Source organism: Physella acuta, unplaced genomic scaffold (assembly GCF_028476545.2).
Source record: "Physella acuta isolate Inbredline_101_S28 unplaced genomic scaffold, ASM2847654v3 ptg000693l, whole genome shotgun sequence".
NCBI lineage: Eukaryota > Metazoa > Mollusca > Gastropoda > Physidae > Physella > Physella acuta.
Window position 1 is genome coordinate 344,645 of NW_026732212.1, and position 19,532 is coordinate 364,176.

Here is a 19,532-nt window from a genome sequence, read left to right on the forward strand (position 1 = left end):
AGTACAGTGCTACTTCTAGATACCGGGCCATGTCAAGTACAGTGCTACTTCTAGATACTGGGCCATGTCAAGTACAGTGCTACTTCTAGATACCGGGCCATGTCAAGTAGAGTGCTACTTCTAGATACCGGGCCATGTCAAGTAGAGTGCTACTTCTAGATACCGGGCCATGTCAAGTAGAGTGCTACTTCTAGATACCGGGCCATGTCAAGTAGAGTGCTACTTCTAGATACCGGGCCATGTCAAGTAGAGTGCTACTTCTAGATACCGGTTGAATTAGTTTGTTGCTGGGCATGTCAAATAGCTCATATCTCAAATGAATTTTCTCCATTGAAATGCCATTAATGATCAATTTAATCTGTTCCAGCCCCCAAAATGCCACCTAAAAAGGTTTTGATAAACCGAAAGCAGTAACTTCACCACACATAATTGAACCTAAATGTTACCATATATAATGTTTTGTGACTTACGCTTAGTTTTTAGCACAGCCTTTTTCTTTGCTGATCTTTTGTTTTTTGCCACTTCAAGTCAACCAGTCCTAGAACGCAGGTGTCATTAAATAGCTCAGATGCACAATCAGTTGCACAATCAGATGCACAATCAGTTGCACAATCAGATGCAAAATCAGTTGCACTTTCGCAGATGTTTCTTTCCCACAAACTGTTAAACTTGCTAATCCGGTTACTCGTAGCTCAAATTTTGCTCTTAAAAAAATCTCTACATCTGAGCACTCATATATCAAGGGACCACTTTATTTCTTTACAAATTACTATAAAATAAAAAGAATTGAATAATCTTTACTAAATAAAAAGTTGTAAAACAGATTGTATTCAATGTTTAAAAGAAATTTCTTATTACAAGCAGATATCTTTACATATCCTCTGTACTCCACTTGTAGGCCAACTCTTGAGTGGCCTTCTTGTTGGCCAGGCTGGCAAATATTTTGTTTTCAAAGCCATTGGAGCGGTTAACACCATCCCACCTGTACCCTGGGGGGATGTTGTAGCGGTTTGGTGGCGGTGCAGGCCCTTTGTATCTGGGTAGCTCTGTAGACCCAAGGTGACAAGATAAGGTGACATGGTCCCATGACAAATGATCCCAAGACAAATGATCCCATGACAAATGATCCCAAGACAAATGGTCCCAAGACAAATGATCCCATGACAAATGATCCCATGACAAATGATCCCATGACAAATGATCCCAAGACAAATGATCCCATGACAAATGATCCCATGACAATTGATCCCATGACAAATGATCCCAAGACAAATGATCCCATGACAAATGATCCCAAGACAAATGATCCCAAGACAAATGATCCCATGACAAATGATCCCATGACAAATGATCCCATGACAAATGATCCCATGACAAATGATCCCATGACAAATGATTCCAAGACATATTGTGAGATATTTTGTCCTGATATGTTTTGTCCATTAGAAAAGTTGTCTGGGATATTTTGTATGAGATCATTTGTCCTGTCACCAGTGACATGGCTAACAGGGTGACACTAATAACATGGCTAACAGGATGACACTAATAACATGGCTAACAGGATGACACTAATAACATGGCTAACAGGATGACATTAATAACATGGCTAACAGGATGACACTAATAACATGGCTAACAGGATGACACTAATAACATGGCTAACAGGATGACACTAATAACATGGCTAACAGGATGACACTAATAACATGGCTAACAGGGTGACACTAATAACATGGCTAACAGGATGACACTAATAACATGGCTAACAGGATGACACTAATAACATGGCTAACAGGATGACACTAATAACATGGCTAACAGGGTGACACCAGTAACATGGCTAACAGGATGACACTAATAACATGGCTAACAGGATGACACTAATAACATGGCTAACAGGATGACACTAATAACATGGCTAACAGGGGAGGTCATGGAAATGCTTACAAGATAAGAAAGAAGAGAAAGAAATGCTTACAAGGACAAAAATAAGTGGAAGAAATGCTTACAAGGTTAGGAATAAGAGGAAGAAATGCATACAAGGTCAGGAATAAGAGAAAGAAATGCTTATAAGGTGAGGAATAAGTGGAAGAAATGCTTACAAGGTCAGAAATAAGAGGAAGAAATGCTTACAAGATCAGGAATAAAAGGAAGAAATGCTTACAAGGTCAGAAATAAGAGGAGGAAATGCTTACAAGGTCAGGAATAAGAGGAAGAAAAGCTTACAAGGTCAGGAAAAAGAGGAAGAATTGCTTACCATTTCTTTTGCTTTTTTCACATTTGTCCTCCACCTTCTTCTTTTGACTTTGAATGTAGGCCAACATGGGGTCATCTGCCCTCTCTTCCTCTCTTAACATCTTGTCCAGGTCCTTATCATCAGCATAGCGGGCCAGCGGCTTAGAGGCTTCATGGAGATCATCTTCAAGCCTGGCTTCCCTATCTGCTTGCTGCTTGACACTGGATAAGTAGAGTAGGGTTTAAACTTCATTGTGACCAATGATACACTTGGATTTAAACTTCATTGTGACCAATGATACACACACTTGGGTTTAAACTTCATTGTGACCAATGATACACTTGGGTTTAAACTTCATTGTGACAAATGATACACTTGGGTTTAAACTTCATTGTGACAAATGATACACTTGGGTTTAAACTTCATTGTGACAAATGATACACTTGGGTTTAAACTTCATTGTGACAAATGATACACACACTTGGGTTTAAACTTCATTGTGACAAATGATACACTTGGGTTTAAACTTCATTGTGACAAATGATACACTTGGGTTTAAACTTCATTGTGACAAATGATACACTTGGGTTTAAACTTCATTGTGACAAATGATACACTAAGGTTTAAACTACATTGTAACTTATAATTGAAACCAGATTCTGAAATTAAGGTGGCAGGTCAAGTTTCTAATACAGACCCATGGAGAGGAACAAGACAGACACCCATGACAGTGCAAATAAGGAGAAAGGGTGGGGCACACACTGTGAAAGGTTAACTCAAATGTGTCTCAAGAAATTCCATATTAAGGTGCTTGAGTCAAACCCCTAGGGTAGGCAAAAAACAGGCCTGGAGGCGGAGTCTAGAACTGAAGACAGCAGGGGTGTCTTGGGAGGCTGCATAAGTGAACAGTTTGGGACCAGACAACATAAAAGATTAAGGTTGAGACCCTATTCTCCACAAGGGGTAAAAGGGATCAAGCCAAGTCAATCAAGTGAAGATAGTAGCTACTCATTGATTTAAGGTTCAATTGAAGATAGTAGCTACTCATTGATTTAAGGTTCAAGTGAAGATAGTAGCTACTGATTGATTTAAGGTTCAAGTGAAGATAGTAGCTACTGATTGATTTAAGGTTCAAGTGAAGATAGTAGCTACTGATTGATTTAAGGTTCAAGTGAAGATAGTAGCTACTCATTGATTTAAGGTTCAAGTGAAGATAGTAGCTACTCATTGATTTAAGGTTCAAGTGAAGATAGTAGCTACTCATTGATTTAAGGTTCAAGTAAAGATAGTAGCTACTCATTGATTTAAGGTTCAAGTGAAGATAGTAGCTACTCATTGATTTAAGGTTCAAGTGAAGATAGTAGCTACTCATTCATTTAAGGTTCAAGTAAAGATAGTAGCTACTCATTGATTTAAGGTTCAAGTGAAGATAGTAGCTACTCATTGATTTAAGGTTCAAGTAAAGATAGCAGCTACTCATTGATTTAAGGTTCAAGTGAAGATAGTAGCTACTCATTGATTTAAGGTTCAAGTAAAGATAGTAGCTACTCATTGATTTAAGGTTCAAGTAAAGATAGTAGCTACTCATTGATTTAAGGTTCAAGTGAAGATAGTAGCTACTCATTGATTTAAGGTTCAAGTGAAGATAGTAGCTACTCATTCATTTAAGGTTCAAGTAAAGATAGTAGCTACTCATTGATTTAAGGTTCAAGTGAAGATAGTAGCTACTCATTGATTTAAGGTTCAAGTAAAGATAGCAGCTACTCATTGATTTAAGGTTCAAGTGAAGATAGTAGCTACTCATTGATTTAAGGTTCAAGTAAAGATAGTAGCTACTCATTGATATAAGGTTCAAGTGAAGATAGTAGCTACTCATTGATTTAAGGTTCAAGTGAAGATAGTAGCTACTCATTGATTTAAGGTTCAAGTGTAGATAGTAGCTACTCATTGATTTAAGGTTCAAGTGAAGATAGTAGCTATTCATTGATTTAAGGTTCAAGTGAAGATAGTAGCTACTCATTGATTTAAGGTTCAAGTGAAGATAGTAGCTACTCAATGATTTAAGGTTCAAGTGAAGATAGTAGCTATTCATTGATTTAAGGTTCAAGTGAAGATAGTAGCTACTCATTGATTTAAGATTCATGTAAAGATAGTAGCTACTCATTGATTTAAGGTTCAAGTGAAGATAGTAGCTACTCATTGATTTAAGGTTCAAGTAAAGATAGTAGCTACTCATTGATTTAAGGTTCAAGTGAAGATAGTAGCTACTCATTGATTTAAGGTTCAAGTAAAGATAGTAGCTACACATTGATTTAAGGTTCAAGTAAAGATAGTAGCTACTCATTGATTTAAGGTTCAAGTAAAGATAGTAGCTACTCATTGATTTAAGGTTCAAGTAAAGATAGTAGCTACTCATTGATTTAAGGTTCAAGTGAAGATAGTAGCTACTCATTGATTTAAGGTTCAAGTAAAGATAGTAGCTACTCATTGATTTAAGGTTCAAGTAAAGATAGTAGCTACTCATTGATTTAAGGTTCAAGTAAAGATAGTAGCTACTCATTGATTTAAGGTTCAAGTAAAGATAGTAGCTACTCATTGATTTAAGGTTCAAGTGAAGATAGTAGCTACTCATTGATTTAAGGTTCAAGTAAAGATAGTAGCTACTCATTGATTTAAGGTTCAAGTAAAGATAGTAGCTACTCATTGATTTAAGGTTCAAGTGAAGATAGTAGCTACTCATTGATTTAAGGTTCAAGTAAAGATAGTAGCTACTGATTGATTTAAGGTTCAAGTAAAGATAGTAGCTACTGATTGATTTATGGTTAAAGTAAAGATAGTAGCTACTCATTGATTTAAGGTTCAAGTAAAGATAGTAGCTACACATTGATTTAAGGTTCAAGTAAAGATAGTAGCTACTCATTGATTTAAGGTTTAAGTAAAGATAGTAGCTACTCATTGATTTAAGGTTCAAGTAAAGATAGTAGCTACTCATTGATTTAAGGTTCAAGTGAAGATAGTAGCTACTCATTGATTTAAGGTTCAAGTGAAGATAGTAGCTACTCATTGATTTAAGGTTCAAGTGAAGATAGTAGCTACTCATTGATTTAAGGTTCAAGTAAAGATAGTAGCTACTCATTGATTTAAAAATAAAATAAAAAATAACACACCCTTTTCCCCATCGTTGATATTTTTTATTTGTCTCCTCTTTTCTCTTCTCCTCCTCCTGCTTTCTCTCCTCCTCCTCTTTGAGGTTTCTTCTTCTGCCTGTCTCTTTGTCTCTGAATACAGTCTTAGAGTTTTTACCCAGCAACTCAGACCCAATCTGGTGTAAAAAAAAAAACATGACATTAGAACAAACAAACAAATGACATTAAAACATTAGAACAAACAAACAAATGACATTAAGACATTAGAACAAACAAACAAATGACATTAAGACATTAGATCAAACAAACAAATGACATTAAGACATTAGAACAAACAAACAAATGACATTAAGACATTAGAACAAACAAACAAATGACATTAAGACATTAGAACAAACAAACAAATGACATTAAGACATTAGAACAAACAAACAAATGACATTAAGACATTAGAACAAACAAACAAATGACATTAAGACATTAGAACAAACAAGTACAAACAAACAAATGACATTAAGACATTAGAACAAACAAACACAAACAAGCAAATGACATTAAGACATTAGAACAAACAAACAAATGACATTAAGACATTAGAACAAACAAACACAAACAAACAAATGACATTAAGACATTAGAACAAACAACAAATGTTACAACAAAAATTAAAGAAATGACTGACCATCTGAAATGATTTATTTTCCTTCTCCCTGAGTTTTTGTGTTTCATCTTTCATTTCTTGAGCAGTTGATAAGCCAGCTTTGGCTCCGCCTAAAGTCTTTTTAGCTTTTTTACTTTCTCCATCTCTCTCACAGGGTGAAATCAACATAGCACGTTTTTTCCTGAAAGTTGGAGTTCAAATGACACAAAAAGAACATTTACAATGTTTGCTTCAGTCAAGTATGTGAAATAAGGCTCTTGGACATTCCCACCTCCCTCCCCTACCCCTTCTGAGCAACATACTAAACAACATGATTTCATCTGAAGACAGTCCCAACCATAAGGTGAAACATCTGTGAGAGAGTAGCAACAGGAAATGTTTACAACATCTGTGAGAGAGTAGCAACAGGAAATGTTTACATCTGTGAGAGAGTAGCAACAGGAAATGTTTACATCTGTGAGAGAGTAGCAACAGGAAATGTTTACATCTGTGAGAGAGTAGCAACAGGAAATGTTTACATCTGTGAGAGAGTAGCAACAGGAAATGTTTACAACATCTGTGAGAGAGTAGCAACAGGAAATGTTTACAACATCTGTGAGAGAGTAGCAACAGGAAATGTTTACAACATCTGCGAGAGAGTAGCAACAGGAAATGTTTACATCTGTGAGAGAGTAGCAACAGGAAATGTTTACAACATCTGTGAGAGAGTAGCAACAGGAAATGTTTACAACATCTGTGAGAGAGTAGCAACAGGAAATGTTTACATCTGTGAGAGAGTAGCAACAGGAAATGTTTACAACATCTGTGAGAGAGTAGCAACAGGAAATGTTTACAACATCTGTGAGAGAGTAGCAACAGGAAATGTTTACAACATCTGTGAGAGAGTAGCAACAGGAAATGTTTACAACATCTGTGAGAGACTAGCAACAGGAAATGTTTACATCTGTGAGAGAGTAGCAACAGGAAATGTTTACAACATCTGTGAGAGAGTAGCAACAGGAAATGTTTACAACATCTGTGAGAGAGTAGCAACAGGAAATGTTTACAACATCTGTGAGAGAGTAGCAACAGGAAATGTTTACATCTGTGAGAGAGTAGCAACAGGAAATGTTTACAACATCTGTGAGAGAGTAGCAACAGGAAATGTTTACAACATCTGTGAGAGAGTAGCAACAGGAAATGTTTACAACATCTTTGAGAGAGTAGCAACAGGAAATGTTTACATCTGTGAGAGAGTAGCAACAGGAAATGTTTACAACATCTGTGAGAGAGTAGCAACAGGAAATGTTTACATCTGTGAGAGAGTAGCAACAGGAAATGTTTACATCTGTGAGAGAGTAGCAACAGGAAATGTTTACATCTGTGAGAGAGTAGCAACAGGAAATGTTTACATCTGTGAGAGAGTAGCAACAGGAAATGTTTACAACATCTTTGAGAGAGTAGCAACAGGAAATGTTTACATCTGTGAGAGAGTAGCAACAGGAAATGTTTACAACATCTGTGAGAGAGTAGCAACAGGAAATGTTTACATCTGTGAGAGAGTAGCAACAGGAAATGTTTACAACATCTGTGAGAGAGTAGCAACAGGAAATGTTTACAACATCTGTGAGAGACTAGCAACAGGAAATGTTTACATCTGTGAGAGAGTAGCAACAGGAAATGTTTACAACATCTGTGAGAGAGTAGCAACAGGAAATGTTTACAACATCTGTGAGAGAGTAGCAACAGGAAATGTTTACATCTGTGAGAGAGTAGCAACAGGAAATGTTTACAACATCTGTGAGAGAGTAGCAACAGGAAATGTTTACAACATCTGTGAGAGAGTAGCAACAGGAAATGTTTACATCTGTGAGAGAGTAGCAACAGGAAATGTTTACATCTGTGAGAGAGTAGCAACAGGAAATGTTTACATCTGTGAGAGAGTAGCAACAGGAAATGTTTACAACATCTGTGAGAGAGTAGCAACAGGAAATGTTTACAACATCTGTGAGAGAGTAGCAACAGGAAATGTTTACATCTGTGAGAGAGTAGCAACAGGAAATGTTTACAACATCTGTGAGAGAGTAGCAACAGGAAATGTTTACAACATCTGTGAGAGAGTAGCAACAGGAAATGTTTACAACATCTGTGAGAGAGTAGCAACAGGAAATGTTTACAACATCTGTGAGAGAGTAGCAACAGGAAATGTTTACATCTGTGAGAGAGTAGCAACAGGAAATGTTTACAACATCTGTGAGAGAGTAGCAACAGGAAATGTTTACAACATCTGTGAGAGAGTAGCAACAGGAAATGTTTACAACATCTTTGAGAGAGTAGCAACAGGAAATGTTTACATCTGTGAGAGAGTAGCAACAGGAAATGTTTACAACATCTGTGAGAGAGTAGCAACAGGAAATGTTTACATCTGTGAGAGAGTAGCAACAGGAAATGTTTACATCTGTGAGAGAGTAGCAACAGGAAATGTTTACATCTGTGAGAGAGTAGCAACAGGAAATGTTTACATCTGTGAGAGAGTAGCAACAGGAAATGTTTACAACATCTTTGAGAGAGTAGCAACAGGAAATGTTTACATCTGTGAGAGAGTAGCAACAGGAAATGTTTACAACATCTGTGAGAGAGTAGCAACAGGAAATGTTTACATCTGTGAGAGAGTAGCAACAGGAAATGTTTACAACATCTGTGAGAGAGTAGCAACAGGAAATGTTTACATCTGTGAGAGAGTAGCAACAGGAAATGTTTACATCTGTGAGAGAGTAGCAACAGGAAATGTTTACATCTGTGAGAGAGTAGCAACAGGAAATGTTTACATCTGTGAGAGAGTAGCAACAGGAAATGTTTACAACATCTGTGAGAGAGTAGCAACAGGAAATGTTTACAACATCTGTGAGAGAGTAGCAACAGGAAATGTTTACAACATCTGTGAGAGAGTAGCAACAGGAAATGTTTACATCTGTGAGAGAGTAGCAACAGGAAATGTTAACATCTGTGAAAGAGTAGCAACAGGAAATGTTTACATCTGTGAGAGAGAAGCAACAGGAAATGTTTACATCTGTGAGAGAGTAGCAACAGGAAATGTTTACAACATCTTTGAGAGAGTAGCAACAGGAAATGTTTACATCTGTGAGAGAGTAGCAACAGGAAATGTTTACATCTGTGAGAGAGTAGCAACAGGAAATGTTTACATCTGTGAGAGAGTAGCAATAGGTAATGTTTACATCTGTGAGAAAGTAGCAACAGGAAATTTTTACATCTGTGAGAGAGTAGCAACAGGAAATGTTTACATCTGTGAGAGAGTAGCAACAGGAAATGTTTACATCTGTGAAAGAGTAGCAACAGGAAATGTTTACATCTGTGAGAGAGAAGCAACAGGAAATGTTTACATCTGTGAGAGAGTAGCAACAGGAAATGTTTACAACATCTGTGAGAGAGTAGCAACAGGAAATGTTTACATCTGTGAGAGAGTAGCAACAGGAAATGTTTACATCTGTGAGAGAGTAGCAACAGGAAATGTTTACAACATCTGTGAGAGAGTAGCAACAGGAAATGTTTACATCTGTGAGAGAGTAGCAACAGGAAATGTTTACAACATCTGTGAGAGAGTAGCAACAGGATATGTTTACAACATCTGTGCGAGAGTAGCAACAGGAAATGTTTACATCTGTGAGAGAGTAGCAACAGGAAATGTTTACATCTGTGAGAGAGTAGCAACAGGAAATGTTTACAACATCTGTGAGAGAGTAGCAACAGGAAATGTTTACATCTGTGAGAGAGTAGCAACAGGAAATGTTTACATCTGTGAGAGAGAAGCAACAGGAAATGTTTACAACATCTGTGAAAGAATGTGACCTAAAATGACACAAAGTGTGACACAAATGACACAGTGTGACACAAATGACACAAAGTGTGAGACAAATGACACAAAGTGTGTGACAAATGACACAAAGTGTGATACAAATGACACAAAGTGTGATACAAATGACACAAAGTGTGACACAAAGTGTGACACAAATGACACAAAGTGTGACACAAAGTGTGACACAAAGTATGACACACAAATGACACAAAGAATGACACAAATGACAAAGTGTGACACAATTGACACAAAATGTGACACAAAATGTGACAGTAATGTTGGCACATGACATGAAAGTACCTGGGTGGAGACTGATCAGGACTTGTCCTCTTGTAGGGTGGGGATGATCTTTTGCCCAACCTGGGAGGGGAAAGGTCAGATTCTGATGAATTGCTTTTCTTTTCAGATGGGTTCAAGTTCTGTGGTGTGTGTGGATCAGACAGATGACCATTGATGCCGGACTTGCTGGGAATATTGCTCTGGTCCCTGCCTGGAGGGGAGGAGTCAGACAAGGGTCTGTGTAAGCCACCAGACAGTAATGCTCTAGCTGGGGGGGATCCACCATGGTCAACACTTGCTGATGACACCATCTTTCTCATACCCCTGGATTCATATCTTTTGCTATGGTTACGAGGTGGCGAATTGTCTGAACCAGAGTCATGCCTGTTGCTATGGTTACGAGGTGGCGAATTGTCTGAACCAGAGTCATGCCTGTTGCTATGGTTACGAGGTGGCGAGTAGTCTGAACCAGAGTCATGCCTGTTGCTATGGTTACGAGGTGGCGAATTGTCTGAGCCAGAGTCATGCCTGTTGCTATGGTTACGAGGTGGCGAATTGTCTGAACCAGAGTCATGCCTGTTGCTATGATTACGAGGTGACAATTGGTCTGTAGAATTTCTGACTCTTTTATTGATGGGGGAATCAATCATATGTCTGATGGGTGATTGGTCTGGGTTATGTCTCTTTGTTTCATTCTGGACACCACTACGTTTTTCTAGCAGTTTTGACCTTGAATTCTCTTTTGATTTGCCACCAACTGATGAAGTAACATCTCTATCACTGTCATGATGGCTAGCTCTGGTAGCAATCACCCCGTAGTCCAAGGCTGAAGTGCCATCTGTAATGAGAATTTTATTCAATCAGTCAGTGCCATCTGTAATGAGAATTTTATTCAATCAGTCAGTGCCATCTGTAATGAGAATTTTATTATATCAGTCAGTGCCATCTGTAATGAGAATTTTATTAAATCAGTCAGTGCCATCTGTAATGAGAATTTTATTAAATCAGTCAGTGCCATCTGTAATGAGAATTTTATTAAATCAGTCAGTGCCATCTGTAATGAGAAATATACTAAATCAGTCAGTGCCATCTGTAATGAGAATTTTATTAAATCAGTCAGTGCCATCTGTAATGAGAAATATACTAAATCAGTCAGTGCCATCTGTAATGAGAATTTTATTAAATCAGTCAGTGCCATCTGTAATGAGAAATATACTAAATCAGTCAGTGCCATCTGTAATGAGAATTTTATTAAATCAGTCAGTGCCATCTGTAATGAGAAATATACTAAATCAGTCAGTGCCATCTGTAATGAGAATTTTATTAAATCAGTCAGTGCCATCTGTAATGAGAAATATACTAAATCAGTCAGTGCCATCTGTAATGAGAATTTTATTAAATCAGTCAGTGCCATCTGTAATGAGAAATATACTAAATCAGTCAGTGCCATCTGTAATGAGAATTTTATTAAATCAGTCAGTGCCATCTGTAATGAGAAATATACTAAATCAGTCAGTGCCATCTGTAATGAGAATTTTATTAAATCAGTCAGTGCCATCTGTAATGAGAAATATACTAAATCAGTCAGTGCCATCTGTAATGAGAAATATACTAAATCAGTCAGTGCCATCTGTAATGAGAATTTGATTAAATCAGCCATGCCATCTGTAATGAGAAATATACTAAATCAGTCAGTGCCATCTGTAATGAGAATTTTATTAAATCAGTCAGTGCCATCTGTAATGAGAATTATATTAAACAAGCTGACCAGTGACGTAGCATACGCCGCTATCTAGTTGTTTTATTTTCTACTTATCAACAGTTCATAATTTGTGAATTTGACAATACCCCCCCTGCCCCCCCCCCCCCCCCCAGTGAAAGCAGCCGTTTACAGACGACAATAAAAAGATCAAGCAGAACTTATTATCTCTCCTTAGTTTCAAATCGTCTAAAAACTAAATTATCTGCCCCTAATAGCCATCACGTATTCTAACCGGCTCTACTATTGTAAACGTTCGGGGTGAACCACAGCTCACCTGACAGTTGGGGATGATGGTGGTAGCTATGCTGCGAGGTGTTTTCTATGGTCTCCATGAAGAGAATTATATATATAGATGAGTCAGTGCTCAGATATCAACAAGTAACAACCTTTATCACAACAGAAACTAATTGTACTAAAGTGCATTGTACCATTGTGTAACATTTTAAAAATTATGTGTGAAAGCGGTTATCCAGAAATGGCATTCGTCCATTTTTATCAACTTCCCCCTTTATCATCTAAAAATGCATCTACCCATTCCCAACCCATAAAATAACATCTTAAAACCAACATTTTCTTTTTCCCCTAGAACCACATTTCTTGAATCCCCTTTTCCTATTGCACAATAAACTTAGAAACTCAAATTCCCCAAAGGATGTGTATTGATGACGTTATTAAATCTATGGACATTTTCTAGTCTATCTCAAATGCTGACTCCTCCCATGATACTAATGAAATTAATTATTAAAGGCACTGATTATAAAACAGCAACAGCTAATATTATATATCATCTTTCCCATGCTCAAATCTGTAGAGTTGTAAGTACAACAATGACCCTGGTTGGAGGAGCTGAAGACCTCACCAGATGATATCAAATTACAAAAAACTTTTCATAGAAAGCAAAGCTTTGTGCTGTAGGATTTAGTAACTGGTTGAACAGAAATACACTTGGAAGCATTAGAACTGGCTAGCATTAGCCTACCTTCATCATCCTCCCCTAAAACCTTCCAGCGGGAGTTTTTTCTGTACTGCTCCAGCAACTGCACATGTTTTGGTCTCTCATCCACCACATCAGCAACTGTTGGAGCATCATCAAACAGCTCCTCACTGGCTTGGTTGACCCGCAGCTCTTTTAGATCAATATCATCATCAATGATACGCAGCCTGCAGAGAAAAAGGTCTATATCATCATCAATGGTACATAGCCTGCAGAGAAAAAGGTCTATATCATCATCAATGGTACATAGCCTGCAGAGAAAAAGGTCTATATCATCATCAATCTAAATCTATAATGGGCCACGTTCGCACTTCTCTCTCTCTCTGTCTGTCCGCAAAATATTTTCGCCGGACATCACATCAGAATCTACAGCGATATATCGAGAACTTTTTACGGACTTTTGTTGAAAATAATATGTTAGATGTTTTAAATGTATAACCACAATTTTATTTAAAGAAGAAAAATATAAAATAAAGGTGTATTCGAATGTAGAGAAACAGTATTATTTATGCAACCGGAAAAGGATATATGGTTGTGAACAACAACGCTTAAAACTGTGACGTCACTAATGTTTATACATTAACTAATGACGTCATATGCCGTGTTTAGAATAAAAAGAAATGAACTATTTCATTCAAATTTGATTTAGATCTACGTACACTATGAAATGTACACAATACAATTTTTCCGGCCTAAACTCATAAAATTGATTTTATTTATTTGGATTCTAGATCTAGAGATTCTAGATCTAGACTAGATCTAAATCTACAAATCTATGCAATAACTAGATCGAGATGTAGACGCTAAGATCTAGATTTAGACTCTAACTTCTCTAGAATCTATTCCAAAAATAAATTTCTATATTAGGACTAAACTATTTCAAGACATAATTATTTTATACAAAATCTTTGTTTGGAACTGGCTAATTTGGGATAAAAAAAAATTAATTTGAAAGAATAGGCATATTCGCGTAAGATTTTAAAATACGTCTTTGATTCTCCATGTTTTATAAGGTGCCTATATAGCGGAGATGATAGTGTACTTAACTTAAAAAAAAATTCTATTAGGATTCTAGATCTAGATCATCCTCCCAAGTAGAGTTGCCTGAAAGAAACTCTAAATGCGACTTTAGTCATGAATGAGATCATCTAGATCTAGATCTACGGAAAAACTAGACTTACACAGATGTAGACCCTACCTAGATCTAGAATCTATTCAAACAATACATTTCTATACTAAAGTATTTCAGGCCTTAATTACTTTATTGAAATTTTTATTTATCTGTGCAATTTGCTAATCTCTATAATATATAAAGCAAAGTTGTCGGGTGTCCGATAGGGCACTTCCCGGCGCCGCAGGCGCTTCAAATTTGGCAGGATCTTGCCTTGGGGCGACAGAACACGGGGGCCGGTTGGCCGAAAAGTCTACGATGAGGGGGTCAAAACTGACTTCGACTGACCGGCGCCTTATATAAATCGAAAAACAAATGTCCAAGGAGGAACCTCTTCATAACTCTTGAGGTCGTAGACCGACCCTCGGGCAAATTAATTAAGCATTCAAATTCTCAATGTTTTCGAAAGCCTAAGCGAAGCTGGGCAGCATGCCTAGTGGTACATAGCCTGCAGAGAAAAAGGTCTATATCATCATCAATGATACGTAGCCTGCAGAGAAAAAGGTCTATATCATCATCATCATAAAAACTATGAGGATGAAAAATATAACAGTTAAATATATATGAAACATTAGTCAAATATGTCTGTAAACCAATTTTTATTATAGTTGCAGCATTTACATGGCTAATTATAACTGTTTAGTACTTTAAACATTAATTAAAAGCTACGACTGTCCGTGACCTAATTCAAATAGTATAGGTCAACCATTAGGGCCATATACAATTTCATTAGAATTGGTAATTAATAGAATGTATAACTAGAACTGGTCCATAAAACAATTTTAATGATAGATGCAGTCTTTATACAGCTACTTATAATAGATCAGATGAATTAAACATAATTAAAACCTAAGATCTAAGAATCTAGGAGTGGTAACTTAATTTTACTGTCAAGGTTGTCAAATACACAATTTTAAAAAATACGCCAGATCTAGATGCAAAACAACTTTAAAATTGAAGAAGCTTTGAAGACGTTTTGTCTATCAACAAAATCATCAAACAATGTCTGGTTTAGAGGTTTATAAACAGCGACGATTGAATATACATTTTGCAGTAAAAATCTGTTCTCCTTTATATAATATATACACCATGGTACCTCGAAACTTAAAAAGTTTTTAATTAAACTTGTCTTCAAGAAGGAGAAAATAAAAGAATTTGACACCAGGATGTGTTTAGAAATGGACATGCGTGCAGCAGATAGTGGTTGTTACATTTAGAACATCCAAACAATTTTTATATTGAGCGAAAAACAAGAGGGTGGTCGCAGGGTATCATTCTATGTCTAGGCCTAAATCTCGATCTAGACTTTTAGTAGTGAACTCTAGTAATAGATATATCTAGCTACTAGCCAGATCTAGTGGAAAGTTTTCTTTCTACAATAATTCAAGAAGTCTAAATAAATTAAAAATAATAATAATAGGCCCTACTAGAGCAAGATATTGAGATAGGCCAACTACATAGATCTATAGGCCTATTTTAACTATTTGGTAATCTTTGGTTTTAGGTACGTAAAATCGCCCGCGACTAGTAATGTGAAAAACAGGCGACTCCTTACATTTTAATAATTATTTCACATTTTGAGGAGGATTTATGTTTTGAAAAATACAAAAATGTTTCCTTGTTTCATTTATGTAGGCCTACCTGTTTTTAAACAATTGAATTAAAACTTTTCAATAATAAATGAATACTAGCGATATTTCCAACAGATGCAACCATGCTCATTTACTATAGCAGCCATCTTGTTTAAGTTCTTTCTTTGTTAACTTATAGTGTGAGATTCAGGGGAAGGCAACTCTATTTTACAAATGGCTGCTGTTTATATAGGAAATCCTGCTCCCAAACACTGCTGTTTAAAGTTTATTTCTTGCCTATATTGATATATTTAGCTATTGATTTAGGTTTATTATTCATTTATCTATAATATTTGACACAAATATATCACAATATACTTCTATTAAAGCCTTGACAATGAGGTAATTTTTTCGTACGTTACTAGCCGCGGGCGATTTTACGTACCCAAAACGATAGATTACCAACGATTTATTATATATGCCTAGACCTATATATATATATAAAATACTATAATAATATAATAAATATATGACATAGGCCTAAATTCCTATAGGGCCTATTTAATAAAATTTAATTAGGCCTATATGGTCCATCAATAACTACTAGATCAATATATCTAGATCAGTGGTCCCCAACCTTTTTCGAGTGGCGACCCCCTTTTATAAAAATTAAGTGACCCGCGACCCCCATAGAATTAAAAAGCCGAAATTAGTATGGAAATTAATAAGCACTAAAATAAGATTTTCTAGTAGACTTTCAATATGAACTACTCTTGATAACTGTTTTAATAGCATGAGTAAAATTGCATACTATTCACTAAACCTTCGTGGTTAAGTTTTTAATTTTTTTTAAAATTTGCTAACGCCAACCTATGTCATTGTAATTATCTTAATTTTGTTTTTAATCGAAGAACAGTGTTGAAAATATATTCTCGAAAAGTCAATCAATTTTACGTTTGGGTATGAATGGTGCATACTACACCAAAATTGTGTCTGCAGTTTTTCATCTTACACGGAATCATTCTGCAAATCAAAGAATTCATCTTGTAATTCATCGGGAATGCTGGCAACATCAAGGGAAGAAGAGAATGGGTAATGCGTAAATGCATATTCTTCTTTTTTCAACTCAGAGAAATAGCGATACAGTTCATTTTCAAGAGATTCAAGATGCCCAGAAATAGCTTCTCTCAAAATTTTAATTATCTCACAATCAGATTCATCTACCACACCGCAGAGTTTCTCAAATTTACAATATTTCCAAGATTTGTTTTCTTTACCGATTTTGCAGCTTTGATAAAAATGCCCAGAGATTATCATGGAAAGTTATAATATTCGTTCATTTTCCCTGAAGCTTCAGGTTAAGCTTATCTTGATGTTCGAACATATCTGCTAGGTTTGATACTCTCTCCAACCACTCTATGTCGTTTTAAGTATACCAAAAAGTCTTGTTTTCAGATTTGATTTCAGATTTCAATTCAAAAACACAATTTACAACATTTCGTTTGACAGCCAGCGTACTGTAGTGTAGAAGAGAAGAACCTCGTGATCTATATTAATGTTTTTGCTCAGTTCTTTGAAGGCTCCAGATTTTATATAATTTACGACTTATACTAGCTATGGACTCTTGATGTCAATTGGTTAGGGCAGTGGTTAGGGAGCTAAATCTTTTGTTTTCTGAAAGCCCGATTTTGAGCTAAACATAGATGGTGCACCATCCGTACAAACCCCCACAGCCGTTCTTACCCAATTTAATCATCCTGTTTCAAAAAAGATATTTATTTTCTCCATGCTATCTTCACAAAAGAGCAACTCTTTTATCTTTGCTATCATCCGCATGAATATAGACACAGACCAGCAAATGCGAACACGAACTCAACTTAAAAAGCAAACAATGGTGAAAGCTTAATTTCAATAAAAATGTGTTATTTAACATTTACGTACATGCAGCGTCTGACGAGATTTTCTCCAATTGTTTTTTTTTTTTTTTTTTTTGCTTGGCATTTTCTATCGCGATTTCATTTGATGCTTGCACTAAAGCTGGTGAAAACTTCCTGTTCGATCAAGTCTCTGGCGTTTGCAACTAGCTTCTTATCAATGAAAGAACTCCATATATTTTTTGGTGTGTTCCGAATGACTCGTCTCAAATGACATTTTAGTTTTGAAGATTTCATAGATTCGTGAATGAGAACAACTTTGTACAGTGCGCTTTGTTTCTTCTCTATTACATTTCCAGTGATGTTAGTAAAGCCGAATTTCAAAAATTCTTCTAAATATTTATGTTTTATTTCAAATTAATAAGGTTTAGTATACCAGTTGGCGACCCCCGAGAAAGACCTTCGCGACCCCCGGGGGGTCACGACCCCCAGGTTGGGAACCCGTGATCTAGATCTATCATCATACTTCTGGGTAATCTATCGTTTTAGGTACGTAAAATAGCCCGCGACTAGTAATGTGAAAAACAGGTGACACCTTACATTTTAATAATTATTTCACATTTTGAGGAGGATTTATGTTTTGAAAAATACAAAAATGTTTCCTTGTTTCATTTATGTACCTGTTTCTAAACAATTGAATTAAAACTTTTCAGTAATAAATGAACACCAGCGATGTTTCCAACAGATGCAACCATGCTCATTTACTATAGCAGCCATCTTGTTAAAGTTTTATTTTTATAGACTTATAGCGCAAGATTCAGGCGGAAGTCACTCTATTTTACAAATGGCTGCTGTTTATATAGCAAATCTTGCTTGCAGACACTGCTGTTTAAAGTTAATTTCGGGCCTATATTGATATGTTTAGCCATTGATTTAGGTTTATTATTCATTTATCTATAATATTTGACACAAACATATCACAATATACTTCTATTACAGCCTTGACAATGAGGTAACGTTTTCGTACATTAATAGCCCAAAACGATAGATTACCTACTTCTGTCTGCTAGAATCTAGATCTAGATTCGATTCTAGAGTCTAGCTACGAAAACTATGAAGTTTTATGCATTTTATTAATTTTATGGACTAGATCTAGAATCTAGATTTAGCCTACGGCTACTAGTCAAACTAGTCTAGTTTAGTTACTAGATCTAGATCTAGTTATACTAGATCTAGTAGTAGTAGTACTACTAGAAGATCTATCTAGAATCTAGATCTAGAATATCTAGATCTAAATCTGATTTAGGATCAGTTATTTTAATTGTTATTTTGAATCCTCACTTAGACTCTTTAGGTGTTTTGATTTTTCTTCTTTTCTTTTTCTTTTCTTCTTTTGGCAATTCATCATTTGACAAATAACGTTTTAGATAATCTGCCTTACTCATGCCTGGTGAAGACATCTAGATCTAGATCTAGTCTAGAATCTAGTCTAGATTCTAGATCTAGACGAAACTGTAGACTGGATCTCAAATATTTATTCTATAGATAGCCTAGATCTATATTTTTAGATCAGATCTAGATAGGACTAGATCTAGATTTTCTAGATATCTAGATTCAATCTACAAATTTAAATCTGGACTCTAGAAATTAAAAACAACAGCACAGCGGAAATAAGGTAGATTCTAGATCTAGCGCCTAAACGTAGTTTTCTTTAAAAAAGAAGGGTGTTGGGAAATTGCGAGACGCGAAAAGCGAAATGGCGAGGCGGGAAAATGCGAGAAGGGCGCGAAAATGGTCGGTCACGTAACTTTTAGTCTCGCATATTTCCACAACCCGATATTTACGCTGGGTGGTGTTAAGATGCAAAGATTTCTGCGAAAAATTTACCGCACCCGATTTACAGTGGTATTTGGTGCAGACTTCAAAGACGTTTCGTTTACATTGTTAAAACTTCCGATTTTTCCGTCGCTAGACATACTGATGAT

The 19,532-nt window shown here is 36.1% G+C and overlaps 1 protein-coding gene across 1 annotated transcript; it reads right to left on the reverse strand.

The window, feature by feature from the left end:
• Positions 1 to 730: 730 nt before the first annotated feature.
• LOC131949394 (BUD13 homolog) lies at positions 731 to 19,231 on the reverse strand. Its single transcript, XM_059311264.1, has 7 exons — positions 18,889 to 19,231; positions 12,917 to 13,098; positions 10,197 to 11,013; positions 6,065 to 6,224; positions 5,404 to 5,558; positions 2,258 to 2,457; positions 731 to 1,046 (listed from the first exon to the last, which is right to left on the reverse strand). Exons 1-7 carry the CDS (start codon positions 19,005 to 19,007, stop codon positions 871 to 873), a joined length of 1,809 nt encoding a protein of 602 aa, XP_059167247.1. The 5' UTR covers positions 19,008 to 19,231; the 3' UTR covers positions 731 to 870.
• Positions 19,232 to 19,532: the final 301 nt, after the last annotated feature.